The sequence below is a fragment of the Lissotriton vulgaris genome, chromosome 5 (assembly GCF_964263255.1).
Source record: "Lissotriton vulgaris chromosome 5, aLisVul1.2, whole genome shotgun sequence".
NCBI classification, from domain to species: Eukaryota; Metazoa; Chordata; class Amphibia; order Caudata; family Salamandridae; genus Lissotriton; species Lissotriton vulgaris.
The window spans coordinates 1,290,702,411-1,290,716,622 of NC_141693.1; the positions used below are offsets into that span (position 1 = coordinate 1,290,702,411).

A 14,212-nucleotide genomic window follows, 5' to 3' on the forward strand; every position below is an offset into this window, starting at 1 on the left:
GTGGCTCGTCGGGGCGTCTACCTGATCAGCGGCTGGGGAAACAACGCCGGTCTATGTCTTGGGCTGCCCCGGTGACGTCCCAGTGCTTGCCGTATGGTTTGACTCCTTCTTTTTGGATGGTGAGACTGTTCGGACTTGAGGATGTTTTCGGTATCGATACCGACAAAGATGGATTTCCGCCATACATACTCGACTGGGTTTTGGTTGCTGGAGTCCCATGGAGTAATAACACGGCCTGGTCCGCTTGGATCACCTGGACCCTCCACGCAGCTCTGTCTGCTGATTGGTAAATGGACGCATGTTGGTGCTATTGATAGGAAAGGCCAAGGGTGATACTGCCTAGAATCCGGTGGACTCATTGATGGTTGATGGTGATTTGGGGGACATTCGGCGGGGAGTTTATTGATGGTGCTCTCAGTGCTTAATGTTTTCCATGGATATTCCGATTCTACTTTTAGGATGTTTACCGGGTGCGGGGGTGGGGGGGGGGGGAGCCGAGTGGCGAGATCGAGGGCCCTTCTCCACTTTTTCTTTCCTTCCCTTTTTCTTTCTCCTCTTTTTCTATATTTCGAGTCTCTTATTTAGGGCGACAGGCACGCTGCCGGGGGGGGGAGGGGGGAGGGGGGGGGGGTAGGCCGTGGCCTTCTGCATGCTTGCAGGGTGGGGGGTAGGGGGATGGGGTTTTTTACTTTGACCGTTATTTGTTTCTATGGCCCTTTTGTCTTTCTTCCTTTTGGTGTCGTCGTTTTTCATGTTTCCTACATTATGTTTCGTTTTGAGGGGAGGGGTGCAGCTTGCTATGAAACGGGTTTGTGGTCGAATTTGTCCTGACTTTTATATCTCACCCCCAATACTTAAACTGTATTTGCATTATCTGCGGATTTCCTGATTCAGGCTTGTTATTGTAGGACCATGTATGACTGTACGGCATTGATCCTTAGTTTTTCGTTATTGTAAAATGAACCTTCATGAATCCTGAATATCGGCCCCTACGCCTGAATACGAGTCATATCCTGTACGCTTGTTCGACCCCGGTTCTTGGGCTGCTATGTTTCCTACACTGATTTGCTGTACTTACGACTTGGCTAGCGGCCGTCCGGGATGGTTGTAGGCCCTTATCTGTATTTGCTTGAAGTAATATTAAAGGTTAAAAAAAAAAAACATTAGGGATGCTCAAATTTCCGCTAGAGGAAGAGCAGAGAGGTCTTGTAGGGGTGTATCTTTGAAAAATGTTGTTTAAGATACTCTGGACCAAGGCCAAGGAGGGACTTGAAGGCTATAGAAAGGGCCTTAGACTGGATGCGTTTACCAATGGTGAGCCAGTGTAACTGACCCACCGATTGGGACACAGAATTGTTTCTAGGAATGCCCAGAAACAAGCATGCTGCTACATTTGGAAGCTCCTGAAGTTTGTCCAGAAAGCGCTTTTGGATGTTGTAAACAAATGGTTATAATAATCCTCTTTAGACACAACAAGAGCAGTGACTACAGTATTTTGTAGTGTCAGTGGAATATAAGGCAGAACCTTTATGGGACGTTTCAGAATGTAGAAGCAAGATGAGGTTATGTGGTTTATCTGGCCTTAAAAAATAGTTTGGTATCAAAAAACATCCCCAGGATTTTCACCTTAGCACTTGCAGTGAGTAGAGTACCAAGCTCATGAGGTCTCCAATTGGTAGCCCAAAAAGAGGTGTTATTTCCAAATAACAGGACCTCCGTTTTTGATGGGTTTGATTTGAGATAATTATCCCCCATCCAGCTACCTATATCCAGAATGCAGTCATGAAATGTAACTGCAGTGGCATCCGAATTACCAGATACGATAATCTGCGTATCTTCGGCATTAGAAACCAAGGAAAAGCAATGGGATGTTATCAGTGCTGCTAGCGGGGTGACCTATAGATCAAAAAGCTGGGGCTCAAAGAGGACCCCCTGTAGCACCCCACATGGCAGCGAGACTGAACTCGATCTGTTAGAAAAGATGTCAAGAAATTCAGGGCTTTATCCTCGATTCCTACAGAGGCAAGCTGGTCAACAATGACTGTGCGGTTGACAGTGTTGAAAGCGGACGAGAGATCTAGTAGGATCAGGGCCGCGTTCACCCAGTCATTTATGTTCTGTCTGATTTCCTCAGTGGCGGTGATCAGTGCAAGCTCTGTGCTGTGATGACTACAGAATCCAAATTGCGTGGCATCCATGATTACGTTAGCATTTATAAAGTTGGTGAAGTCCTGATTGTCGTTTTCTGCTAAGGTAGTGGAAAATCTGTCAAACGAGAGATCAGCCTATATGTTGGGGTCACTTGCATCTAAATAGTTTTTTAGGTCTCTCCTATTAATCCAGCAAGGGATAATAGACGAGAGAATAGTGGCAAACCAAGGTCTGAAACCATCGCGGATTTCGGACAGTTCGTGTGGTGCACTCGTGCGGAAAGCGCGCCCACATCAAAGCCATCAGCCTCCCTCCCACAGGCATCTGTTGCTTTCCCAGCGTGCGCAGTGAGCGCCGGCCTCACTTCTCCTCCCCCCTAATTACATCCCGCTTTCACTTTCACGGCCGTGAGCTTCACTTCAAAGGGGCGGCCAATGCTTGTTGTGATTCTTATCGTAACAGAACAGGCATCTGGTATTTTTAAACATAAAAGATGTGGACTCTTTCTGATTCTTTCGTTACCAGAACGGGCTTGTTACACTACATGTTCTTTCTCCCCTTCATTATTAAATCGCCCACAACGCGGTCTAATTGAGTTGTCAGTATCCTACAAACATCACTTTTATTCATTCCAAAAAGTATTTAAACTTTCTATAAGCGGCACACAGATTTGCATGTATTCCCGTGTCCGGAGTTTAACCAGTAACTCGTCAGAATCATCTACACTAACTTTTGACCTTCCCGGTTTTTGATGCCAGAGATAACAGTATTTAGCTGCCGTAACAGGCCGCGCACAACTTTGGCGTGCTGGCCGTGACGTAACTCAACTCCAGTATTTCACCAGCTGGTTGACAGTTTGATTCAAGACTGAAACCGAGCACTGGTGACTCGATAGCTCCAATACAGGTAAGCAAATTCTCTCACGTTTGCATACTTTACATGCGCAGAGGGTTTACATCCCGGTGTGCATTTGCTAATATTATCCACTCTAAAAGACGGATTCGGAAGCGAGCTCCCCTGGCACCCGCGAATCTCCTTTTTTCAAACACTCAATGCTTCCGTCTCCATAGTTTAAAAGCACGGGGGTTCTATTCCCTGGCGCAAGTGCCGGCATTTCCAATTCACCAAGACGGACTAGAAAGCAAGTTCTCAGGCACCAGCCAATCTCTTTGCACACACTCAGTGCTTTTATCCCCATGTGCTCTGGCCATTGTCACTCTACAAGCAGAGTAACCGTGATGCGCTTTCTCATAGAGTGGTTTGCAACCCCTTTGCGATTTCCAACTGGACTGGCGCCTACTCTTACAAGCACAGAATGCCTCTACCCTAACGTGCTTGTTTTGCTTATTTATAATCTCCAAGCGCTTTCCCATAGATCCATTTCTCAGAATAGATTTTTGAGAGTTTTGCTTTATTTACATCAACAGAGTTTTTCAGCAGCACTCAGCGCCGCCCCAGCACCACTCAGCTCCACCCCAGCACCACTCAGCTCCACCACCGCATCACTCAGCTCCACCACCGCATCACTCAGCTCCACCACCGCATCACTCAGCTCCACCACCGCATCACTCAGCTCCACCACCGCATCACTCAGCTCCACCACCGCATCACTCAGCTCCACCACCGCATCACTCAGCTCCACCACCGCATCACTCAGCTCCACCACCGCATCACTCAGCTCCACCACAGCATCACTCAGCTCCACCACAGCATCACTCAGCTCCACCACAGCATCACTCAGCGCCACCACAGCATCACTCAGCACCACCACACCATCACTCAGCACCACCACAGCATCACTCAGCGCCACCACAGCATCACTCAGCGCCACCACAGCATCACTCAGCGCCACCACAGCATCACTCAGCGCCACCACAGCATCACTCAGCGCCACCACAGCATCACTCCGCGCCATCAAAGCATCAATCGGTGCACCCATTCAACAACTGGTTCAAATATGTTCTCTTAATGTTTCAAGCTTTATTACAAATGTCACAAAAAGATGTTAATATTTCACTTCTTTTCTTGGATTTATCACAATAAAATACACTGCACATAATCTTCACAAAAGTTATTTACAAAAGTTTAAGCTATTGCCATTATAAATTACAATCACTTTTATTTAAATATTAATTATTTAAAAAAATGAAAAGCCATTGGTATTTGTAATATCAATACATCTAAGTCACGTAAATACAAAACATGTTGCATTACAAATGCTATAGGTGTCACATTTGTGAAAGTTATAACTATTGGCATTGTAAATGACAAAGCTATTAATTTTGCCATTTTCAAAACCAACACATAAATAAAAAAATTGTCATTTACAAGACCAATAGCTTAAACTTTCATAATGCGAGACCTATTGCATTGCAATTGCTTGTTTTCAAAAGTGGGAAGATCAAAGATTTCCTGGGAAGTATCCTGTGTTAAGTGAGTTGTTAAAGATGCATGTGAGCAGGGCTCGAGTCGGGGTACCACGCGGGTGGATGGTGTCCCCCCAATTATTTTACCGGGTGATGCCGTCCCCCCTGACAAACAGCTGGACTTCACTCTTTGGCCTCTCTGGGATGAGATCGGAGCTCACAGCACGTTGCGGACATTGTGGCTTGCTTGCTCACTGTGAACGCAGACTGCGCTGAACGCTGCCGCGCTGGTTGTGGTCCGCTTTGACCCCATTTTATCTTAGCCCGTTCGTAAGGAGAGGACGGTGCTTTGGGCGAGCGCCAAGGGTTTTGTCCTGGTGGCCTCGCTCAGTCCTTTGCGGTCATTCGCGATTTGCTGCACAGGGTGAATCTGTATTTACAACGTTCACATACTAAACAAGGCGTTTGCTGTTAAGCCCGATTAGTTTGAGGGCCTATGTTTTTAAAAGGATGCAAAATTGATGCATGATACCACTGCTCTTCAATATGGTTCTATACATTTTAAGGTACTCGCTCCTTGATTTCTTCACAGGAGGAATCTAGGCGATTCATAAATCTGTAGCCAAAGTCTATTCTTTTGATCCAAATTTAGGTGTACAAGTTCAATTTGCACTACTCGACAGATGAGATAAGTCCACAAAATAGACACTCCTGCACATATTATATTATTTTAGTTTTAAAACTGGGGCATGCCGTGGAAGAGCCTCCATTTCGGAACACATCAGTCCTGTTTAGTGGTGCAATGGTGAGAAATTACACCGTGCAGCATATGTATTTTGGGCAGATGTCGATTTTTGATACGTAATGCTGCAAGGATAACGACCTGTGTGCGCTACTTAGAGTGTCCCGGTGGCCTCGCGCAGTCCTTTGCTACTATACGGGATTATTTGCTGTACAGGGTGAATCTGCTAGGGAACTGCTGGTTCCCCCTTGAGGGGGCCGTAGCAAGGGGGGGGGGGTGGGCTAGCGGGGCCAGGCCAGCCTATATCTTTCTGTGGCCCCGTAAACAGTACAGGCTTTGTACTTGGTGCAAGCCACCTTTCGTGACGTCACTTCCGGTGACAGCGCCCCCCCCCCACTTCTTTTTTTAGGACTTGTGCCCTGCATGTGAGGTAGGGTGCTAGTACCTTGGGAACCTTATGCATAATGCTTAAGAGACATGCGTCGCGAGGGCTTAACCTACAAACAGAACAAGGCAATCTGGACTGCTGTTTTTACATACGTTGAAAGCACAAAGAATCTTTCAGCTTTTTTTCATCAAAATTATATTAATTGTATATACAGAAGGCCCCTGGTTTTCCGCTGTTTCTACTGGGGACAGCTCTGTGTAGGTGGACAAGATTGTTTTAGCAGACATATGTTGAATGAAGAATCATAACCCAGAGAAATAAAAATAATTGGTAGCCAGTGGCGAAGAAGTGGCGAAGAAGTGTTCATGTTTGAGTCTTAAGCAGTAGAAGAAGGGAATTTTGATTTCAGCTTTTTTACTTTTCGTATCAGAAGTACTGATCTTAAATTTCTTATCACAATTTTAATCTATGAGTTGATCAACAATCATAATACTAGCGCTCCTAGTGGGTGTATGTATCCACATCCATCCAAGTAAATAATATGCCTCGCTGTATAATGGCAAAAGAGAAAATTTGCCGTACGCATAATTCTCAGAACCTTAAAAAACATACTTCCTTAAGTAGGATGAAAACGAAACAAGTTCATCCAAAGACAGTAAAAACGGCTTTAATTTTAGGCAGTGAACTGTAGCAAAGAATAATGATTCCAAGATGTTTTTACGGTAGTGTGCGTGCGTATAGTAAGTGTAGATTTTATGTGTTCTTGGTAATTAAATAGCCTTTAATGTTTTGTTGAATAATTCCTGCACTCCGGCTAATTCAACCCAGGAATTTAAGTAAATGTTTACCGGAAATAGTAAGCTAACTGAATTATGTTACTATGCATCTCAGACCTACGTCCAATGAGGAAGAAACCTTCTTACAGACAAAAGGCCCACATAAACCACTCGCTGAATCTGCGGTTATCATACTCATACTGTAAGAGACAATGCTAAACATAGAGCAAACTTAAATAGAAAGCCGGGTAGCAAAGGCAGATTGCACTACAGGTAGGAAAGCTTAAGCAGCGAACCACACATTAACTGGCTATGAAAGGACACCTGTATGACAGCTACAACCAAATGATCAAGTCAAAATCATTCAAACTCGCTGATAAAGACAGAGTTACAGTAGATTGTAGATAAATAGGTGGATACATTTTTATTGTTTCAAGTTATTTAAAACTATCACGATATAACAAACGCCCATAGAAACAGTTAAAATTGCATGAAGTCAGATGAGGTCTTGTTCAGCCAAATCATGTTTATTTCCACCAATTTAATACACCCTAAAAGTGAATGAGTCTTGTGACTTTAAAATCAGATTAATACATAAAAAGTGCCAGACATGTTAATTTTGGCTGGTTCTAGTCCCCGCCGCCTGGGTCAGTCAGGTCGTGGTGGGTTGGTTGGTGGCATCTGCAAGCAGATTTATTTAGCTTCGCAAGCCTGGATGATTCCTATTTAGTCCGCAAGAGTCTTTTGTCCTGGAGGAGCCAGTGAATAAAGTGCAAGAAGCAATCAGATTGAGTTTGATAAAGTGCATGTTGCAATGTCTTGTGACAAGTTGATTTTGACGAGCTCTATAGAGGAGAGGCCAGTGACTAAGGTTCCAACTGCACTCAGCTTGATTTGATAGAGTGCATATGCGATGTCAAGTGGCGGGTTGGTTTTGGCTTGCTCTAATGGTACAGTTCCTTTGATATAGAACTTTGGGGAGTGGGCATCACCCTGTCCCAGAATTTCCAATTCCACCCCACACAAGATGGTGGAATCTCTAAAGTGGTATTCACTTCCAGCTGGTCACCGTAGAAGCGTGTCCAGTCTGGCAGTGCAACATGCCACCTGCATAGCCAATCTCCAGACTTGTTCAGATCCCAAAGGGTTCTTTGAAGCCCCATGCCTTGAAATGCTAATCAGCAGGTCATCCCATGGGTGGGGATGTAAACACCCTCTACCCCAGCAGGCTTGGTTTCTGACCTCCTGAAAGAAAAGGCCCCAACCCCTGGGGTCAGAAACTCTTATGCGGAAGCAGGCTGGCTAAGACCAGTACGTAATGAACACTGGTAGTTGGGAGGTTTTCAGGGGGCACCTCTAAGGTGCCCTGTAGGTGCACGTATTAAAAAATCCATTACTGGATTCAGTGTGGGTTTATTAATATGACGTGTTTGATACTAAACAATATATGTTTCAGTGAAGCCATTATGTAGCACGGGAACTCGTTTTATCAGTGCCCAGTACATATCCTAAGTGGACTACCCTGTTCACTTGCAATATCTAGTAATAGAACTCAACATAACAGGGGCACGTCTGCAAATGCACGTATGTCCTCACATAAAATATATTGTGCCCTGCCTTTGGGCTCAAAGGCATGCTCTAGTGGTGACTTACATATATTAGATGCAGTGACTTTGGCATGGTACAGACGTGAATCAGGTCATGTTTTCACTCATTGTTTGCACCATGTCACGCAGCCTGCAATGGCAATCAGAGGTAACTGCAACAAAAGCCCAGTTACACACCTGTGATCAGTTTTTGCTGTGAAATTTCGAATCCCACTGAGAAAAAGAGTTAGACACCCACAGATCCATCCTTAAAATAGAACAGAAACCTACAACAACACTGCATCTTTCCTACCTTCATTAAGACTTCAACAATCGGACACGATATTCATACCATATACAAATCTCTGACCCTCACAAATTGCATCCATCAGACCACATTTTCAATACTTTCAAAATAATGAACTAAATCCAACCTCTACATGCTTAACAGATTGTGAAACGGTAAAATCTAGACACACTGAAAATAATGACAACACGCATTGGCAAAGTCAACATGCTAAACAAGTTTAACATGCTATAATGGCTGTAAACATAGGCATGGAGAAATGGACGCAGAATAGTGTGCCCTATCACTGAGAAATCTACACGTTAACAACCCACATACTATTCCTAGGTTTTTTTGCCCTGAGCTACGCCACCAGGTCAGCACTTTCTGCCACTCAAAATTGCTACCTACTATTAATAGTGACATGGCTCCACCTACTGGAACACATCAAAATATGCATACAGCTCAGCTGGCAAAAAACACACGGTGTGCCGACATCTACAGTAATTTTGGATTACCCAACCAATGTGTTACCCACTTGTGAGAAGGATATATTTCGAATCGTTTAACATACTTGTACCATATGTATGGGATAAATGGGGGGCAAGCTGCCAACAGAAAAGATTTTAGCAGCAGAAAATTAAACAGGTGCTTCAATTACTGAAATATTCTACAAGTAGAAAGTCACATTGGAGTGGTAGTGGAAGAGAGGGGGGGGGGGTGCAGTAGTGAGGAAACAAAACAACATGGCAAGCCGGCTGGGGTGAGGTTAGGATACAGTCAAAGAAATTGTAAAAGGGGATTTAATAGGGAACTGGAGAAAGCAAAGAGAAAGGCTGTTAAAAAAATATATACTAAAAAAAAGGAGGGGCAGGGGACTTTTAGGTTGAGGGAATGGGGTCTCTCTTCTAAGCGCGGAATTAACTGAAATGAGAACAAGCATTTGCAATGCAATAGGTCTCGCATTTATGCAAGTTTGAGCTATTGACATTGCAAACAACCAGGCCTTTTATTTTTGTTTTCAAAACATAAATAAAAGGCATTTTCATTTACAATGCCAGTAGCTTAAACTCGCGTAAATGCGAGACCTATTGCATTGCAAATGCTTGCCATGGAAATGCAGTCTGGGGACCATGCAAGCAGTACTGGACTGTCCAGCCCGAGCACGCACGGCTTCACCAGGGCTCCACCCCGAGGTTTCAGCGGTGAAAGTAGGCACAATGAGCGAGGAGCACACCCACTCGGCTGCAAGCACAACGTTATTGAAATGCACAGAATCAGATAACTGGCCTGCCCTGTCCCATGCAGGGGGTGCTCTGTCCTCAAGACAAATGAAGATGAGGGGGTTGGAGAGGGACAATGCCGGCTACGGTGGCTAATGAGCGTCCCCTCCCCGGCATGCATGCAAGCCTCCACACGTAGGGACAATTAGAAGCAAAAGAAGCAAGCACTTCATCTTTAGTGGCAATTTGTAGCAGGATACGGTTCTAAAAAACCATGAAATGCAACAAGCGGGCCACCCGAGGTGCCTCTCAGGAGCTGGGCGAGCAATGAAGCACACAGGAGGATGAGGGAGCACCTCTAGCCAGGTGGGATTAAACACAGGCCGTGCTTACTTTACACGGTGTACGGGCACAGCCTGGCAGAGGTAAATGAACCACAACTTAGTAGCTGGCACCCTTTATGCATCTAACCGGACTCCTCCTGGAAGTCCTGCTCTGGAAGCGGCACAGACTGACCCTGGGTGTACGTGCTCCGGTACCACAGCTGTTGCCCCTCCTTAAGGAGGCTACAGTGGGGTCCTGGCAGCACGAGTCCGCAGGTAAACAAAGTAACGGCCGACATTACGCGAAAGAGCACAAGTCACGCTTGTTAAAAAAAAAAAGTATTCCCTGGCTGATATTACGTAAAAGCGCACAACACAATGTAACACAGCCGACATTACATAAGAGCGCACAACGGAGGGCTCCTCTGCAAGGTGTTGCCATTATGCTAATACATGAAAAAAGTGCTTAGCGGCTAATTAAGAGACACCGTGTCACGCCGCGAGTAATAGATCCAGTCCGGGTGGGCGGGGCTAAATGGAAACAGGGCGGTAGCAAAGAAGCCTCATTTTCAATCAGAGGCCAGCGTCCTGCATAAACGATGACACCAGCAAATCAAAAAGATGGGCGTGGCTTCAAACCCAATACAGATATGTTATCGATTACAAGATGCCTCGCAGAGTGAGGAGCGCATGCGCGCTTCAACGCTAGGCAAGACCTAAAAAGTACTCAAATGAGAAAAATGACATTTTCAGTGAGTAACACTTGAGTGGATGACAAATACAATCCAAATGTGCGCCGCCCTTGAGACGTGTATACCAGTTTATTTTTTAATTGTTCCAGGCTTTTTTTATTTAAGCTTCAAATTTTACTCTCAGCCCGCATACTCCATTATCTTTTGTGTTAAGAGTGTATGCACCCTCAAGAACAGAGATCTCTCCATCTCTAGGAGATTTAGTAGCTTGTCTCACTGGTACAATCCCTCTGACTCTGCTCGCATAGCTGTCTAAAGCATAGGAAACAGGCATAGTCCTCGATACGATTGATACACAACTTCAGAGGCGAAGTTACATCAAAACTATTTTTTCAGGTTGAAAAAAAGAACGACTAGGAAAACATAGTAAGAAACAGATGTTTTTATAAACGAGAATTATACAATCTGAGAATGAAGGAGCCTGTTTTTATGATACACTGGCCTACCTGAACAAAGGTAAATAGGACAATGCTAAAAGGAAAATGTGATAGCCATTAAAGCAGTAATCTTTCAAACAGCACCTAAATACATAGTATGTCAACATGAATACACTCCAACAGGGATTTGGTTACTTGAGGAAGCATGCATTCATGCCCTTAAAAGTATGTTAATGGAATTATTTGACTACAAGAGTAACACCTCACTCGACGGTCTGTAGTAAATAAAATGAAAACAACAAAAACTGACAAACAGATCAACCAATGCACTTTCTTTCAGCATGTTAGTAAGATCTTACTCCCTATAGGACCTCCAAGGCAGTGTAAAAACAACGGACATACAGAAAATAGTTCAATGATCGGATTTGATCTGCAGCAATGGAAGGTGATTCACAGATTCTGCCTTACATTTGAAATAGACTGCACGCCAGTGGAGAGTAAAAAATCTGCCACTGGCAAACGAAAGAATGACTTGGAAGCTGAGGGGTCTGATTAAACCATTGACTTTGCTAGTTTTTACCAACACCTCTGCCTTCTGCTAGAAGGTGCTGGTTTCCATTTTCGTACCTTATACAGTTCATCATCGAACTGGCTGAGCTGTGCAACCTCCTGCATCACCTCCTTTCTCATGAAGAAAGGAGTGTAGATTGGAGTGTAACCTCTGCTGCCAAGAGTCTGCAGAGCATAATTTATTAAGGCCTGCTCCAAGAAAACCAGGACACCCTGCAAGGCAAGAACAAAATGAAAATGGTCTGCTATAATAAACTGCATTTTCTCAATCAAACAGTTCTACATCGTAGCTGGAGGGTAGGGAGAAAAAATTCTATGATGAGATGTTCATAATAGTTAACTCACATTTAGGAATTGGCAAGCCCACTGAATAAGACATGAATTAAGTAAATGGCAATACATTATTTCACAGTAGTATATGCTGGTAAATACATAAGACTTGATAATAGTCAATAGCGAAGCAACAGCATCAAACAACTGTGGGATGTCTTTGTGACTCAAAACAAGTACCTATGTGTTTCCAAGTGATGACACAACCACAAGTCAGTTAAAAGATGCTGCTGTTAGCTTCACACAGCTGAATTAATTAAAAGATCAAAGGCTAGGTAAAGGGAGAAGGAAGGTACAGCATTTGTTTTGGATCCCAGGAAACCCACTCACCTTCAGGAAGTAGCCACGGCTCCCAGCCACAATGGCTCCCTTTTCTCCTTCGTAACCATCAACCATTACCACAAGGTCAACATGAGAGTACTTCTTACGCACGGTGCAATCACCCCAGGTCCTCTCCACCTTGTTATCATTGTCCTATATGCATAAGACAAAATAAACTAATAAAAAAGACAGAACTATTGCATGAAGATTCCTGTCCTATGTGCACACCCCCTGGAAACCATAAAATTTATGTTAGATGAATTTTTATCACTATATTAATTTCTGTTATACACCATTAGAACGTCTTACGCAAACATACAACAGCTTTGACAATCGGGCAATGCGGTCATTTATTATCAGATAATTTTAAGGACTATGAGCATATTCTAATACACTTCCTAGTAAAAACACTCAATCAAGTGAGGATCTCTGCAAACTAATGTGTTTGCACAAAGTTTCTGAACAATAAAACACATTTCTCTTCCTGATCATACTGTACAAAGAGAAAAGAAAACATTTGTTTAGAACACAAGGATGGTGGTAACAAATGTGGAAGATCACGCTTAAGCATGAGCAATGTATGGACAGAGTGGAATACCTTTGGCATCAGTAAAATGTTCTGAGGAATACACTGGTGGTTGCCTCGGGGGCGGGGGAATGGATTTAAATTTTTTTACTTATCTTCTCCGACGCGCAGCTGCACTCCTCCTTCCTTTTCAGATCTGCTGCCAGCACCAGAAGCACCCAGGCTTCCGGACTCTCCCAGTCAATCACTTAGAGGAGATCAAACCACTCCTCACTCTGCTCTGGTGTCAAGTAGCCAAGCTCCGCCCGACTCAGAGTGCCACATTGAAAAATACAAGGATAATAATGTTCTGTTATTATCATTTTATTTTATGCACTGCTGAAATAGCAGGGGGGAGACGCTCGTCTGCCTTAGTGGATTAGCTGCCACTGGGGGCGTAATGTTACAGTTGAAGACAGGGATCATACTAAAGACCAACAGATCATGGTAGATAATCAAAAAAATTAACCACATTTGAAAAGCTAACCCATTTCGAGCACAGCAGGCAGAGATTAAGTCAGTCAGCATGGTGAAGTACTATACTCCTGATATACCAAGGGTCCCCGTCAGCCCAATTTAGAGTTGCCCGCCAGCCATGTGGCAGACTCTAAACATTGACAGGAACTGTTATCTCGACAGTTCCTGTTAATTTTATAAACATTTTGCAGATTCTTCCATCAAACGTGAAGGCCACCCTTCAATCTTCTACTGCGCTTTACTTTGTCCAAAAACAAAACTCCTAAAGTAGGAGTTTATTTTGGGAAAAAGCAAAACTGATGGCCCCCACACTATGGGAGCTGTCTATCATGGTTTGGAGGATTGTTTTTGTTTCTTACTGTTCCTAAAACTTGGCTGTGATGAAAAGCAACCCCCCTCCCTTCCCCCAAACTATATAACATTGGCCACTCTAAATCGGGCAGATGGAGTTATACGAGATCTTCCCAACAGCCTATACTCTGTCGGGCCATTGGAGGAGTATGTCAGCGACAGAGCTTGCGTAGGTTCCATTGTTAATATACTTAAAGTCGGTGCAACTGTAAATCGGGCAGGTGGACCTTAAGTTTGGCAGAGAGGGTACTAAGTCACCGTTGTGAAAGAGTACCCTCTCCACAAACTAACTCATCCCGAGTGGTCTGTTTGGTCACAATGACCATGAAAGACTTGAAGACGTTTCTAAAATTAAAAAGTATCCCTTGACAATTCCTTGACACAAGGGAATTATTCTACAAAGAACATGTATCTAGAAACAATGTGGTGCCGCAGAACCAACTGTCTGAAAGGTGACTGTTCCACCATTCCAGATGTAGAATTCCCATTCTACTCTCCAGAACATTCCTAATTCTCATTTTGCTGAACACCCTTGCAGTTTTCCAGTGTGCCCTAATGAAAGGTCATGAACAGCTTGTTTATTGCATTTTTTTGGGTACCATTGTTCCTATGTGCTGTTAAAATGTTT

General features: G+C 44.0%; 1 protein-coding gene across 1 annotated transcript in view; it reads right to left on the minus strand.

The window, feature by feature from the left end:
* The window catches only part of SARS1 (seryl-tRNA synthetase 1), a 102,071-nt gene that overhangs the window by 41,861 nt on the left and 45,998 nt on the right, over positions 1 to 14,212 (minus strand). The window contains exons 5-6 of the mRNA XM_086923175.1: positions 12,201 to 12,344; positions 11,598 to 11,753 (exon numbers count right to left, since the gene is read on the minus strand). Coding sequence (XP_086779301.1) covers positions 11,598 to 11,753; positions 12,201 to 12,344 — 300 coding nt within the window. The remainder of the gene's footprint in view (positions 1 to 11,597; positions 11,754 to 12,200; positions 12,345 to 14,212) is intronic.